The 14857-nt window shown below is 40.5% G+C and overlaps 1 protein-coding gene across 3 annotated transcripts; it reads left to right on the top strand.

Moving 5' to 3' along the window:
• Positions 1 to 531: 531 nt before the first annotated feature.
• Positions 532 to 10994, top strand: LOC111863019 (ubiquitin-associated domain-containing protein 1). 3 transcript variants are annotated; one of them, XR_002842529.2, is made up of 7 exons: positions 532 to 1122; positions 2416 to 2573; positions 3694 to 3905; positions 4348 to 4490; positions 5712 to 5925; positions 6407 to 6545; positions 9931 to 10017. XR_002842529.2 is itself a non-coding variant. In XM_023848954.2 (7 exons), the coding sequence occupies exons 1-7, from the start codon at positions 867 to 869 to the stop codon at positions 10098 to 10100; spliced, it is 1266 nt and encodes a 421-aa protein (XP_023704722.1). In that variant the 5' UTR covers positions 540 to 866; the 3' UTR covers positions 10101 to 10994. The 3 variants fall into 3 exon arrangements, 2 of the variants coding, with proteins under 2 accessions (XP_023704722.1, XP_023704723.1); XM_023848954.2 differs by having other exon boundaries at positions 540 to 1122; positions 5712 to 5899; positions 9931 to 10994; XM_023848955.2 differs by having other exon boundaries at positions 543 to 1122; positions 4348 to 4481; positions 5712 to 5899; positions 9931 to 10993.
• Positions 10995 to 14857: the final 3863 nt, after the last annotated feature.

Raw genomic sequence — 14857 nt, 5'->3', positions numbered from 1 at the left:
AAGATGGGGCGAGTACGTTTCTCTGGAAGCTCTGGAACGTCAGGAAATTTTCTACTACTATTGCTGGGCATCAGAACCCCAAAATATAAAGCAGAAAATTGTATACAGATAGCCGTCGACGCCTGAACAGTGCTTTGGGATCTTTACTGCTTGTTCATTTAACACGTCTCCTATATGGTTGAACTGATTAACAGTAACAAAACGTTTCATCGAAGGCAAAGTTATCGCTCCCTATGCTTAGCTAATTAAACACTATGAAGCTTTCAGCTTCACGTTCCAACCTCCTTGCACCCGGCACCAACTGGACAGGAAGCTGGACAGACCCCACAGCCAGTCTAGATCAATCTAGATGGTCTGGATGCTATGGCGAAAATATATTTATCACCGAGGAATTTATAATACTAAATAAGTCGTGAAACTACTATGAAAATAGTTACGAGACTTTCCACGCTCTGTTGAACGATGTACATGTTTTCCTCAGTGGGAATCTAAGGTGTGGAGAAGAGCAGTACTCCTGTCATTTCTATTTAAGCTCGGGCCTATCGTTACGAAATAAACACGTTTCGCAATTACCGTAGGACTCGTGGAGCGGTAAACACTAGATCACTAGCATCACTAGATAGGGAAATAGATTGTGGTCGTCACCAGTCGTCAGTCTCGTCCGTATTACAGAACAGATAAAATTCGATACATTACTATCGATAATTTTCAAAATAATCGCCAGGTGATTTGATGGCCATGGTGGAAATCCGTAATAATCCCTTGAGTATGTGAAGAATTGTACGGGACCCGTCAAAAGCTGATAAATATTTTGAATAAACTTTTGAGTCACACTACCAAGTAGTGGGGCTCTTGGGCGATCGAACATGTTTGTATCCGACACCGATATATTCAGCAACTCTCTGGTGAAACTGAGTGTTATAAGTGCAGAAGGTGGTGTGTGGAATATTGATGCTGCGCCGGATATAACGGTGGAAAAATTGAAAATAATGGCTCTTTGCCATTTTTACAGTCCCTTAGAGTATGTCAAAGTGACGTCAAACCACAAACTTGTTTTGGTGTCGGAGAAAAGACCACTGGATAATAACAACTCCGTTTTGCAGGAAGGATTGAGAAACAATGGTGATTATTGTTCAGCTTTTGTAACAGTATCAACATACATCACTCACATCACCTGATTAAGGCATCTCACTAATGAAGTTTGCTTAAGCGGTAAAACATGTGACATGTATTTCAGAGGTACCGGGTGCAAATTCAGCTGGTACACTGACTGTCATTGATATTTTTTTTTGTGATTTTCCTCAGTCCCATCAGGAAATTGCCACGATTGCGCCTAAATTAGACCATGAAGGTTTCCTTCCAATTCATTATTCTGTAGTCACCCACTCATTTGAGGTTGCACAGCCCTAGCAGTGTAGTTAAATAAATTACAAATATAAAATTTACAAGCGTTATTCACGTTTAGTGGTATGCTTCTGTCGAGAACAATATGCAATAAAACTTACACTTTAAACACTGACAAACAATGACAAGCAATGGAATGAGCTACAGACATAATGAGATGTCAGGATATGTCCATCATAGCTGTGTCCCTGTGCACCGTCTGCTTTTCCCTTTGAGGCTCACAAGTAATTAAAAGCCATCCAGTGTCCCGAAACACACTGGAATTAAAATTTATAAGGCCTTAGTGCTACAGGCGCTTTTGTATGTGAATGAATGGTTGATAAACCAATAGACATAACCAGAATTACAGCTACTTAAATGAAATGTATGGGGTCAGCAGTTAAACACTCTTGGATGGACCACAAATGAAATAGATATAGTAAGGGAAGTAAAAATTAACTCATGTTAGACAAAAGTTTGAACTATAACACCAAGTTTTTTCAACACGTTGACAGAGCGCAAAGACGTAGGAACAGAATTCCAGAACTGTTGAAAAGTTACAAACAACTTGGATGAAGGAAGTTTGAAGGATGTCTGATGAAAATGTTGGACAGATGAGGCCAGAACAGGTCAGCAAGTGACCCCCAACTCCCTGACTGTTAGGTAATGATGATGAACTGAGCCCATGTTCTCTGATCAGATCTCATACATGACCACTTCTGAAACCAGTAAGGTCATCCTAACAGAAAACATTAAGAAATTTAGTTGAAGTACATATGCTGATTTTTAGGAATAACTTTCCATGTCCTTTTGAATATATAGTGACACAATTGCATTGTATATATATTTTTGTGAAAAGAAAACTGCTGTTGACAGCACATAGCACCATGGCATTTTATACTTTTAAATAGCTAACAGTTCTAGGATAAACTACACAAGCAGCAGCTGCTAAACAGTGTTTGTGGGCTCTTAACTACAGCTATTTAATAAAACATTTTTCTATTTTATCTGTGACATACATTTTATTTCTAGATGAACTACTGCTGGTGGAGTGTCGGCAGCCACCCTCTGAAGAGCATTTCACAGAAGATAATGTGAGAGGCCCCACTGCTAATGAAATCAGAGTTGCGACCAAGGATGTAGAGGAGAGAAAACCACTGAAGCTGCTTCCTCAGGAATTTACTGCGGATGTAAGTGGAATGGTGGACAAGAGTCACAGTGTGCGCAGGTGGACAGACAGAGACAGGTTATAGCTGTCCCTTGAATCATGCTTAGTAAGACTGTAAAACAAACTATTGTGCATACAGACATAGTAAGCAAGTCACATGTGATACAATTAAATTTACATAAGCAGGACGTTCCATGTAATTATTCCACATTGAATACTACCGGTTCATATACTTGGCAAGTTGCTGCTATTTATCTAAGGTTTATACAGGTCATGTAGCACAAATTGGGGAGATGAATGCGTATAGGATATTGGTGGGAAAGCCATAAGGAAAGAAACCACAGGGAAGACCAAGGCGTAGGTGAGTGGACAATATTAGAATGGATCTTAGAGAGGTAGGATGGGATGGTATGGATTGGATAGATCTGGCTCAGGATAGGGACCATGGAGTGCTCTTGTGAACACGGTAATGAACCTTCGTGTTCCATAAAATGCTGGCAAATTCTTGAGTAGCTGCAGAATTGGCGGCTCCTCCAGAAGGGCTCAACTCCATGAGTAAGTAAGTAAGTAAGTAAGTAAGTAAAGGTAAAAAGTGAAGCTATCACTGTAACAGGTCATAATGGCCCATAAGGTTGTGAAAACATTGAGGCTCCCACATTTTCTCTAGACAATCGGCTCACAGATGGTGGTAAGGTTGTCAGCCTTTGTGCCGGCCGCCCTTTTCTTATGACTTCAGTTTGACATGCAATTATGTTTTTGGTAACATAAGGTGATTCAGATTTCATTGGAAAATTGTTAAAATCAAATGTCATCAAAAATATCCTAACCTCAATAATTTTATATGTTTTTGAAGAGCTACATATATACTATAGATACTAACTTGATAGTATGGCAGTATGCGCTAAGAAGTGCAGCTATCTAGATTAATTTTCTTTTGACGAAGGCGGACACTGGTACCAACTCAAGCATGCCATCTTGTGCTCCTGCTCATAATTTCTTGCTAACAAACATAATGAACTCATGTAAGAACAAAAGAGTGAGCTTTAGCATTATGTAAGGACCATTACTTGAACATGATGTGACTTTTGCACAGATTTATATTATTTGTAGAGACTCCTTAAGAATTGCATGATACACGACAGTTTCAGAGTGAAATTCGGAAGATCCTGATCTCCCTAGTAGAAGCTTCTGCACGTATCATTGGACCGAGTCCGAATGCTGATGAAGTGTTTGAAGTTATTCAGGAAAGACTGGATGCAAAAGCTAAGACTCAGCCACATTCCAGGGCAGTCAGTCCGTTCATGGATATGGGTTTTTCTGAGCATGTTGCTTCCAGAGCTCTCCGTCTTAATAGGTATGCTTAACAAGTTTTGTAAATGAGTGGTCTTCTTCACTCTGTAGCCACTCTATCCCTTGGAAAATAAGGCCTGGACCCTATTCTTCTTCATGTCATCTGGACTGGCTCTGGGGTTCACCCAGCCTCCTATCCAATGGGTACCAGAGGCTCTTTCTCTGGGGGTAAAGTGGCTGGGGCGTGAAACTGACCACTAATCTCCAATTAGTGCTGAGGTCAAGAAAATATGGGTCTATACATCCACTCCCCCATACATCTTCATGGCATAATGCTTAATTAGTTAAGGACAGGGACAACTTTATGTTTACCCCACTTGATAGGAGGCCCCATGTAGTCCAGACACAGTGGAGAAGAGAACCAGAAATGTGAATTCAATCCCAAAATGGTTTTAGTGCCAGTTTTAATACTGTTTCCCTAGTTATGTTTTCACTGTTATTTGCAGAATGAATCCCAATAAGGCACTAGAGTGGCTCCTTGAAAATGGTGCGGAGAAGGAACCAGAAGAAGACGCTGTGGACCACAAAGATGAAGTGTCATCTGGAGCAGCTGACCTACAATGGCAGCAAGAACCTGCATGTAAGATGAGTAGGTTTCTTACATGTTTGGTTACTGGAGGAACAATATAATCATTAAACTGCAGAAGACATCATTGTTATTAAATTCCATCTAATTTCTTAGAATGAATCTTTTGGTTTTACCTTGTATAGAAGGCACTGTGCATCTACACAGTGCTATTGATGCAGTTGGCAGCATTGGTGATAAAGGGCTGTATAGGGCAGACATTCTGTGAGTGTCTTGTAACAGTCACTGCCACAGTTTGAAGAAGAAGAAGGCCAGAGTTTTGAATATGGATAAAGAATTGATGAACATTCAGTTATCTAAAGAAGGTGTTTTGAACAAATTTTGTGGAAACATTTGAATCTAGAGTATATACATTCTCCAAGGAATATGATAGATTTCTAGACGCTAGGGCAGTTGATGATAGGATGATGTTGGAATTTCTTTGTTAAGAATTTATGGTTTAATATCGTCTGGGAATAGGGGTTTTAATTCCCATGGCGTAACGGATTTGGCAGATTATTTTAATTCAGAGGTGACAGTTTTATCATCTGGGAATGGTGGATTCTGCATCTTCTGCTTCTACAGGGCTGACAGCCAAATTTAGCTCTCAGATAATGGTATTAATGTTAAATAATTTCAGTGCTTGGTGAGCTGAACCACACACATGAATGATTGCAGTAAAGATACACCTGGCCATTGAAGTTTAATGGTATAAGTCTAACCCTCCATGAGGACTGCCACCATATCATGGAGAGGAGGTTTGTGTGCCCCAGTGACCCAGAGAGCTATGCTGGCGGGGGCATAAGTTTCTGGTAGAAGAATATATGCCAGATAGGTATAAGAGTAGGGCCCAGAAGAAGTGTAGTCCCTGGTCTTCTAGGTTGAGGGTTGGGTGTGTGACTAACAACCCCACCCCAGAAAAATTTACTGTTACAAAACCTCTAGAGAACCAATCACGCAAAGGCACCGGACAGGAACCTCTGGAGAAGGATTAAGGAGGAGGCCGCAACCCACACAAGGCTGTAGTGCCAGGAAAGGAGGAAGAGGCGGGGGAGGCATAAGGCTAACCTAGTTCATTTATGCAACACAGTAGCATTAAAATGTCAAAGCATTTATCAAGAATGCTATGTTAATACAGGGTAGTGATTGATATACTGACAATTTGTGTCTGTATTTCATGTTTCTTTTGCATGAATTTCTGTTTCAGTGTATGTAAATCTATGGTATTATGTTCTAAAATTGCAGGTACCTCATCCCAGAGCGAAGTCAAGAAGTCACAGTCAGTAACCACATTGCTAGAATCATTCCGGGAATTTAAGCGACGAGACTTTCAGCCCAATGTGAAAGCATTGCAAAATCTAATGGATATGGGGTTCCCGGAGGAGGATGTTTGTGATGCACTCTGTGTCACAGGAAACAACCAGTCTGCTGCAGTTTGTATTGTCTCATATTCATTTTGGTAAAGCATATTCACTAACCCTCTCCGTGCTGAGTGTACTTGTACATACTTTCAGATGTTTAGATGTTACACATAGGTTATATTTGACACATTTGGTTACATCAGGTTAGGTTAGAGATATGTATGTCTTTTGACAGTTCTTTATTCTAAATTAGCCAAAGGAACTCAGCATGGAACAGGTTAAGTAATGGATTTTATTCAGTTATGTCAGTGACATTCTGTGTCATATACTCCTTAATTTGTAATATTTATGAACATGATTTGATAATGAAGCATGAATGTGCAAACACATACATAACTATCACAATAATAAACCTATTTAAAGATGAAATTAAATTTATGATATTGCTTCAAGTGTTACATCAATGACAATCTGCAAACAGTTGTGAATATAATATAATAATTTCAGTCATGTTTTGTGTACCATTAATGAGAGTTGTTATAGTTAAGAGAACATTATAATATGTGATTTGTTCTGCAGTGTGAGTGGTTGCTTGGAGAGCGTCGTAAAAGCCTGGAAGGTCTGGACATTGGTTTGGACCCAGAGGGATCCATATATAAAGCCATAATGTCAAATCCAGTAATACAACTCAGCCTCACCAGTCCAAAGATGCTTCTAGGTATGTTTGTACAAAACAAACTTAGGATGTCCTGTGTCTCTTATATTAATGTTTTCATTGCATTCACCACATGGAACAGGGTTAAGGTGAAACAGGGTCTGTAACTTACTTCCCATATTTGTATTTTTCTATCAGTCCAGGCACAAAGCAGTATACGTGTTACATTGGATCTTTTCATGATTAAAACTGTTATGAGTCCAAGAATGTTGTATGCCACAAAGCCATGAAGCAAGTTGGCTTAAGTGGAAACACTTCTGACGTGTGTATTGTCACATGTATTAGTGACTTTATATGTGGGTTTGGATTGGTGAGTCAGTTTATTGGACATTCACTAGTCTTATATACAAATAATTATAACACTTTCAAGATTATTAATGTGGTATAAGTACAGTAAAGTCTTCTATATCTGCTTTAACTTTAACAGATCTAAACAATGGCCATTCCTCTGCAAAGTTTTCCCTATCCATTTTCTGGCAACGGATTTTAACACAGGAACGCTGTCACACTTCCAATATCACTGCACTACAGCGAACATGAAGTCTTCAGATCACATGTTAAACCTTCAGAGGCTGACTTCTTGTACCCTTCTGTACTTTAGTTACAATTCACTGTAATCCTACCAAGTCCAAGTCACATTGCGACTGATGGTCAGTCAGTCAGTAAGTCTTGGTGTCGAGCCCCATCTGGGGCTCATGACCAGATATTTATTACTCTTTGGCATTTACAGTCTTGTTTTTGTGGGGCGCCCTCTCTGACAAGAGGACGGGTCTGCCTTTTTGCCAGTGCAGTCTTTCTCGGGGTCTTGAGTCCCTTGGAACTCATGACCATATTTTACTGTCTCAGATTTGAAACTTCCCTTTTCGTCGCCTCCTACGACTCGCAGGGTCACGGTGGAGGTGTGGGGACATCCCAAATAGCACGCTGTTTCCACCAGTCTTTTAGACAACACTCACTCCTTAGTGAATATTGCATTGCCGGACGTTTCATTCATATTTATACCAGCACACACTGCAAATTTCTGCTCCTCATTTTTTGCTAGCCAATCAGCGCTCTGCAAATTGTTGCTCCTCAAATGCAAGTTTCGCTCTGCCCACCGAGCATTGTGTAAAAGGCAGAGCACAAGCTCGCAAGTGAGCAGTCTTCGATCAGTTCCACATCAGTCTACAGCACTCTTTGTCGCCAGTGCTCGGTCTTCAGAGGCATCGGCACTTCGCTACGCCAGGCACGACTGCCTCGGCTGTCCGGCGGTCTCACCCGACTCACTGGGCAACTCGGCCGCCTCGATTCGCCGGTGGTCATGCCCGACACACTGGGCAACTGGTGTAGCTACCGCCTCTCCACTCCTGCGACCACACTCGGCAAGCAAACATTTTCCAGCAACCAAGCAACCTCCAGCAACAGCCGCACTGTGGCCAGTCAACTGACTCAGCCGCCTCAACACACTGCAACCAACATCCCTTCCTACTGGCGCGCGCCACGCTACTTCACCGGCCAAGCATCTCAGCAACCAACGGTCCTTTTCAGGACGTACAAACTGTTCTGAAGAAGTGGGTTGTCGTTGAAGTAACGACAAAACAAAAACCCCACACAGGTATTCAACCCCGCCTTCACACAGGGCTGTAATCCTACCCAAGTCCAAGTCACATTGCAACTGACGGTCCGTAAGTCTGTCTGTCTTGGTGTCGAGCCCTGACTGGGGCTCATGACCAGATTTTTTTTTTCTTCTATGAAAGTTACTGTCCTGTTCAGTTCACAGCTCTTGTTATGTAGCCATGGGATGGACCTCATAGAAAACAGTTCTATTGTTGATGAGTTCATCATGTTGCATAGCATGGTCCGATATGTGGAAATGTGTTTAACTAGCCATTGCCTAGAAACAGATTGCATAACCCCAATCTTCTATTGTTGACAATATTATATTTCAGCATCCTGTTACACTCACACAATATATATGGACAAATACCGTCTTAAGTGCAACAATTTTATTGTAGTTTTTACTTCTTTTTCCTCTTCCACACTACATGTTTCGGCCCTAAATGGCCATCATCAGGTGTGTATCACTCACGCAACTGTTACACTGCTTGTTAAAAATTTAAAAACACCAGTCTTTCCAATGGTATAAAATCTTTGTCAATCTACACGCGTCAATTTGATCTTTAAATTAGCACTTTTTAAACCCCAATTCAAGTTAAAATGTCTATAAGATCTTTGTTCTCTTTCTTTTTCAAATTTTTCAATTAAAGTTTTTCAGGGTACATGCCCTATATCTACGGTGCTTGTTNCCGTAGATATAGGGCATGTACCCTGAAAAACTTTAATTGAAAAATTTGAAAAAGAAAGAGAACAAAGATCTTATAGACATTTTAACTTGAATTGGGGTTTAAAAAGTGCTAATTTAAAGATCAAATTGACGCGTGTAGATTGACAAAGATTTTATACCATTGGAAAGACTGGTGTTTTTAAATTTTTAACAAGCAGTGTAACAGTTGCGTGAGTGATACACACCTGATGATGGCCATTTAGGGCCGAAACATGTAGTGTGGAAGAGGAAAAAGAAGTAAAAACTACAATAAAATTGTTGCATTTAAGACGGTACTTCTATTGTTGGTTGGTGCAGACCACATAATAAACACAGTTTCCCCTATATTTTTGCTTGTTGGGAAGTGTTTACTCTGCCGTTGCTTGGCAATGCTTTGATCAAATCTGTTACAGTATTCTCCTTTCTCATTTTCTTATTCTTACACTTCCTCCTCCTCCTCCAGCATTTCCACTTGTGGGTCATCTGACCTCTCAATATTTCAGATAGTCAGAAAGTCTGTTCAAGTGAGAAAATACTCTTCTCTGTTCTCATGCACTGTTGCTTTTTCCAACCACGTGAGGTCCCTTCTCACTATGGCATGCATATTCTCAGGTTATGAATAGAGGAGATGGACACCAGATATGGAAGGTAGCTGTTAAAATATTGAATAATTGGTTACGAACAGCTACAAGTAATAGCCCTCCATCTTAATATAATACTAACCATAATTTGCAGAATGTAATAAAAGTCTGTAAACCACTTACAGTGCCGGTCACGGTAGCCAAGCGGTCTAAGGCATGCACTGTCTTCGCTCGCTTGGAAGCCAAGATCGTGGGTTCGAATCCTACCCAGGGCATGGATGTTTATGTGCGTTTTTCTGTGTTTGTCTACAGGTAGAGGCCTTGCAACAAGCTGATCACTTGCCCAAGGAGTCCTACCGTATGTGTAAGATCTAGAAAAACCAAAGTGAACAGAGTTCATGGAGGTAGGCCTAGGCCCCACTGGGGCTGTAGTGCCAAGGGAAAAAACCACTTGCAGTAAACATTGTGCTGTAGTATATTGCTAATGTGACTGGTGTTGTGACAGCTTTCCTGTCCTTGCTGGAGAATCCTAGCAGTGCCAACATATGGATGAATGACCCAGATGCATCACCTGTGCTAACCCAGATCTTCAAGATTTACCAAGCAGAGAAGCATGCTCTTCAGACGAACCATGATATGGAGCAGCAACAATTACAGTCCACAGGAAGATTATGAAGCCGGCCTTTGCCAGTCACACTCCGAGGTCTAAACTGATTTTGTGCAGCTGTTTTACTTGAAGAGGCTGATGATTGAAGTCATATTTATTTTTCATGATTAAATACCAGACATCTACATAGGGGCAGAAAACTAAATGTGGAATTCTAGTAATTAAGCATTACATTTACCTGTATATTGTTAACAATGATGATAAAGGTTCTCTTCTATCTATATACACCAAGATCTTGTTTTGTAAAAGAGATGTATCCCTTCAGAGTCCATTAAACAAAGATTAATCATTGATCAAATTAAGGACAGTAACACTGCACAACAAAATTAATAATGTTTGCCTGTCTTTTAAAGTAAAGTGGGAGATTCAAGTAAAACTGAATGTGCTCAATCTCGGTCTGAGTTTGAAAATTTTATCACCCACCATTTGCAAGGGAATGGCTCAGAACTTGACATACAACATAAGATATGTGGCTGGATATAACATGACGATCTTTTAGCCAATGACTGCATGGCATGACAGCCTCCTCAGTAGTGGCTAAGTGATATTTGGCTTCATATTGACCAGTAGCAGGAGTTTGTGAGATGTTACATATTTTCACAAAATCATGAATGTTAATATTTTCATAATCTGTACATAAAAATATACTGGAATTGTCAAATTTTTCTGCAAAGAGAAAATAAATGTTGTATAATATAACTGGAAATATATTATGTATGTCTAAATGAGCATTCACACCCCCATTTTTAAATGTGGAATTTTAAGAAATAAATTAATATTTTATATATGAAGGACTACAAAAGGTGAGTTGTGTTACTAGATCCAGACATCTGGACACCAGCACCAACACAAGGAGGTAGGGACTAGCTCTATCAATTGGGCCCAAATGAGTAGGTTCCAGCTGAAGACAGAAACAGAATAAAGTCTTCAAAATGTTGTGTTTAAATAAAAACAGGAAAATGGATAATGTCCAGGAATGCAATAATTGTATTACTATACCATTGTCACAAACTTCTAGATCTTAATTTGGAGACACGATATTTTGAAAACAGATCCAGTTTCCGAAACGTTGCGTCTATTACCTAAAATTCTGGATGATGGGAAAAGTTCAAAACCCCAGTAATTCTGTGAATAAATTATGTCAGTCAAAAAAAAAAATTTTTTTGTTAACTTCTGTAATGGTTATTCTATATGTGAATATATATACACACAAAGAACAGGTCTGATAAAACTGATCATGTGGTATATATAAAAATATAAATTTTCTGTTTCCTTCTCAGTTCCCTCTTTCCTACATACCTAATACAGCACATTAGAACACGCAGTTTAATCCATACTCTTGCAAATATTTATGATAGACAAAGCTATGAAAGTGATGTGCAAATATTATGTTAGAGTAGTTGGTGAAAAAGAAAAAAAAAGATAAAGCTATCCCTGTAACAGGCCATGGAGGTCCATAGGTTTGTGGGATGTTGAGGCTCCTACATTTTCTAGACCATTGGCTCACTGATGATGGTAAGGTTTCCAGCCTTACACACCAGCCGTCCTTTAACCCCAGCAAGATTCCTGGTACTCATTTCTGTTAAAGGCTAAGTTGACCCCAGGGCCATAGTGTGGCTGGAAGGGTTAGGTACAATGAAAGAGTCCCATGACTTTGGGAATCAAGGCAACACACGCACGCACAGCAGCCAGGGAACTATTGGGGTTGGTGTTTTATAGTTGGTCCGCAATTTGCCAGCATTCATTCAGAATTGTTGTTTCCCCAGAAGCTATCTAGGGCCATATTTAAGGGGTAGTGAACATGGCAGATGCCCCAGGGTCTCAACAAAACAGACAGAATCCACTGATTTTGTTGAGACATTTGCTTTGCTTCAAGAAAAGTTGGTTTATATTTTTGGTTATTTTAATAAATGAAAATATACAAAAAACAAGTCAAACCGAAATTTGTTACTTGCCTCCACATTTTGATTGCCTCAGGGTACCCACAACTGTAAACCTGGCCCCTTTTCTGTTAATACATTTTAAGGACCTAAGTGAACTTGTGTGTACTCATACATACTATCCCATATATCTTCATGGCGTGGTGCTTAATTGACTAAACATATGGACAACTTTACCTTTAATTTTATAACCTAAATTTGTTGCTACTGACAGGGGCCTCCACAACTGTAAATCCAACCCTGCCACAATCACCACATGTATAACAGGATTCATTGCTCACTGCAGGTCAACTTTGCCGGTATACCTTGCCTGTATCATTGAGTGTGGATTGGTGGAGCACCACCGCAAGTATAAATGTCCCCAAGAGCGATGAGAAATTAAGACACTATGCTACAAACCAAGAAGGTTGTGGTTTCGATTTTCGATGAAATCATTGGATTTTTCAATTGACCTAACCCTTCCAGCCGCACTATGTCCCTCGGGTCGACTCAGCCTCTGACAGAAATGGGTACCATGAATCTTTCTGGGGGTGAAGGGCGGTCGGCCGACGCGTAAAGCTGACAACCTCACCACCATCTATGAGCCGATTGTCTAGAAAATGTGGGAACCTCGACGTCTCACAACCCTACGAGCCTGCACGGCCTGTGACAGGGATAACTTTCCCTTACCTTTTACGCAGTTTTATTACGGCTTCTTTTATGGTGGTGTCAGCACTGTAGGCTGTGTACTATCGAGTTATGGGACTGATAAGAATTCAGAAGGATTCGGAGGAAAGCGTTTGTGGCCTGATCGAGGTAATATTACTGTATATGCCTGTTGGGACTGAGGAAAACCACGAAAACCAGTAAGTGTAGCCGGTGTGCAGGCTGAGATTGAAGCCGGAAACTTCGAATACAAGTTCAGAGAAACGTCCTAGCCCCTTTAGTTAAAAAGAGACCACCTTCTGGAAACTTCGTCACACTTAATGGCACGGAACTTCCAAACACTGCAATGGATAACATCTTTGGTGTCGTAACCATTAAAAAAGATTAATTTACACTCTTTCCTGGCATGTTTAGATTACAGCTAATGAATGTTCACGACATGAACAAAAGATTAAAGAAAATTATATTTACATTTAACAACAGCAATATAGAAAAAAATATTTATAAATTGTGGCCTCATAAAATCAGGCCGCCACCTTCGACCGCTTGGTTCGCCTGTGATCTCGCTCTAGCCCCGATTGTTGACGGTTTAGCGGTTGTTTAGCTCAACTGAATCTGAACACATTTCAGTTAAAATTCAAACAATGGTTTCAGTCACAACACGTAAAGCGTATTTTCTTATAGTATTGATTTCCTGTCTTATGAACTTTTGTTGTTGATGTAATTTTTTTTGCAAGGAGAATTTACACTCGAACAGTGACAAGAAGAGTTGGAATAGCTCAGTCAGTATAGTGAACAGGCTACGAATTGGACGACCTGGGAATACAAGTTAGATTCCCGAGAGGGGTTGGAATTTTATATCTTATCCGCTGCGTTCAGACGAGCTCTGGGGCCCACCCTGCGTCATATCAAATGGGTACCGTGGATAGAGAGCCCCAGACGTGAGGCTGATTCCTCACTTCCAACAAGTGTCGACGTTAAGAATGTGTGGCACTATACCTCCTCTCCCCCATACGTCTATATGGTGTCTTGCTGTGTTAAGTACAGGGATAATACCTTTCCTTCACAATTACGAGCAATTTAGCCTATTGTTACTGCCATGGATGTGAGCCTGTATTGTCATGTGATGCAACCTTAGTTGGGTTTGAATCCTTCAATGCTTGCAATTCTAAACAAATTACAACCAACAAGAACAAAGGTAAATCTGCCCCTGTGCTTAATCAATAAAGCACGGCGCCATGAAGACGTATGGAGGAGTGGAGGTATAATGCCATCATTCTTGACCTCGACACTAAATGGAGTTGAGTGGTCAGCTTCACGCCCCGGTCGGTTTACCCTCCGGGAAATAGTACGCGGCACCTAGTGCATAGGAGACTACCTTGGCCCCAGGGTCAATCTAGACGCTGTGTTGCAGAGAAAAATCTCTTGCACCTGGCGGGAATCGAACTGCCGCCTTCCATCCCATAGTCCGTCGCTATGCCGACTGAGTTATCCCGGCTCATAATAATTCAGTTCAATTTACGTGCAAACTTAACAGCTCAGAGGCCAATTACAAAGTTAGCACGAGTGCGTAGAAAGACACAATAAATTAATGACAGTAAAGTAAAGTAAGTAAAGGTATCCCTGTAACAGGCCGTGGAGGCCCATAGGGTTGTGAGATGGTGAGGTTCTCACATTTTCTAGACAGTCGCCTCACAGATGGCGGAAGGTTTGTTAGCCTTAAGCGCCGGCCGCCCTTTAACCCCAAGAACATTTCTGGTACTCATTTCTGTTAGAGACTAAGTCGACCCCAGGGTCATAGTGCGGTGCGGTTGGAAAGATTAGGTAAATTGAAAAAAAAAATCCAATAACTTCATCGGGATTTAATCCCACGACCTTCCGGCTTGTAGCATAGTGCCTCAACCAACTACGCTACCGCGTGCCCCAAATTAATGATAGTTTCATGAAAAATTAAAGTTGTGAGTAATATGTGAGAGAAAGGTAAGATAAGTACATACACAGTTAGAAGTTAATACTAATAACAAAAACTCAATCAAGTCTTACTTATTTGTGTGCTAGATCAACATCCAAATGATGATGATGATAATAATAATAATAATAATAATAATTACGTATTATAGAAAATAAAAAATGATTGAGCAGAATATTTCCTGCCCCCGAATACAATAACTTCCCTGCAA

Source organism: Cryptotermes secundus, unplaced genomic scaffold (assembly GCF_002891405.2).
Source record: "Cryptotermes secundus unplaced genomic scaffold, Csec_1.0 scaffold1016, whole genome shotgun sequence".
NCBI classification, from domain to species: Eukaryota; Metazoa; Arthropoda; class Insecta; order Blattodea; family Kalotermitidae; genus Cryptotermes; species Cryptotermes secundus.
The sequence above is the reverse complement of the archived record's forward strand: the minus strand, read 5'-3'. Positions and strand labels throughout refer to the sequence as shown.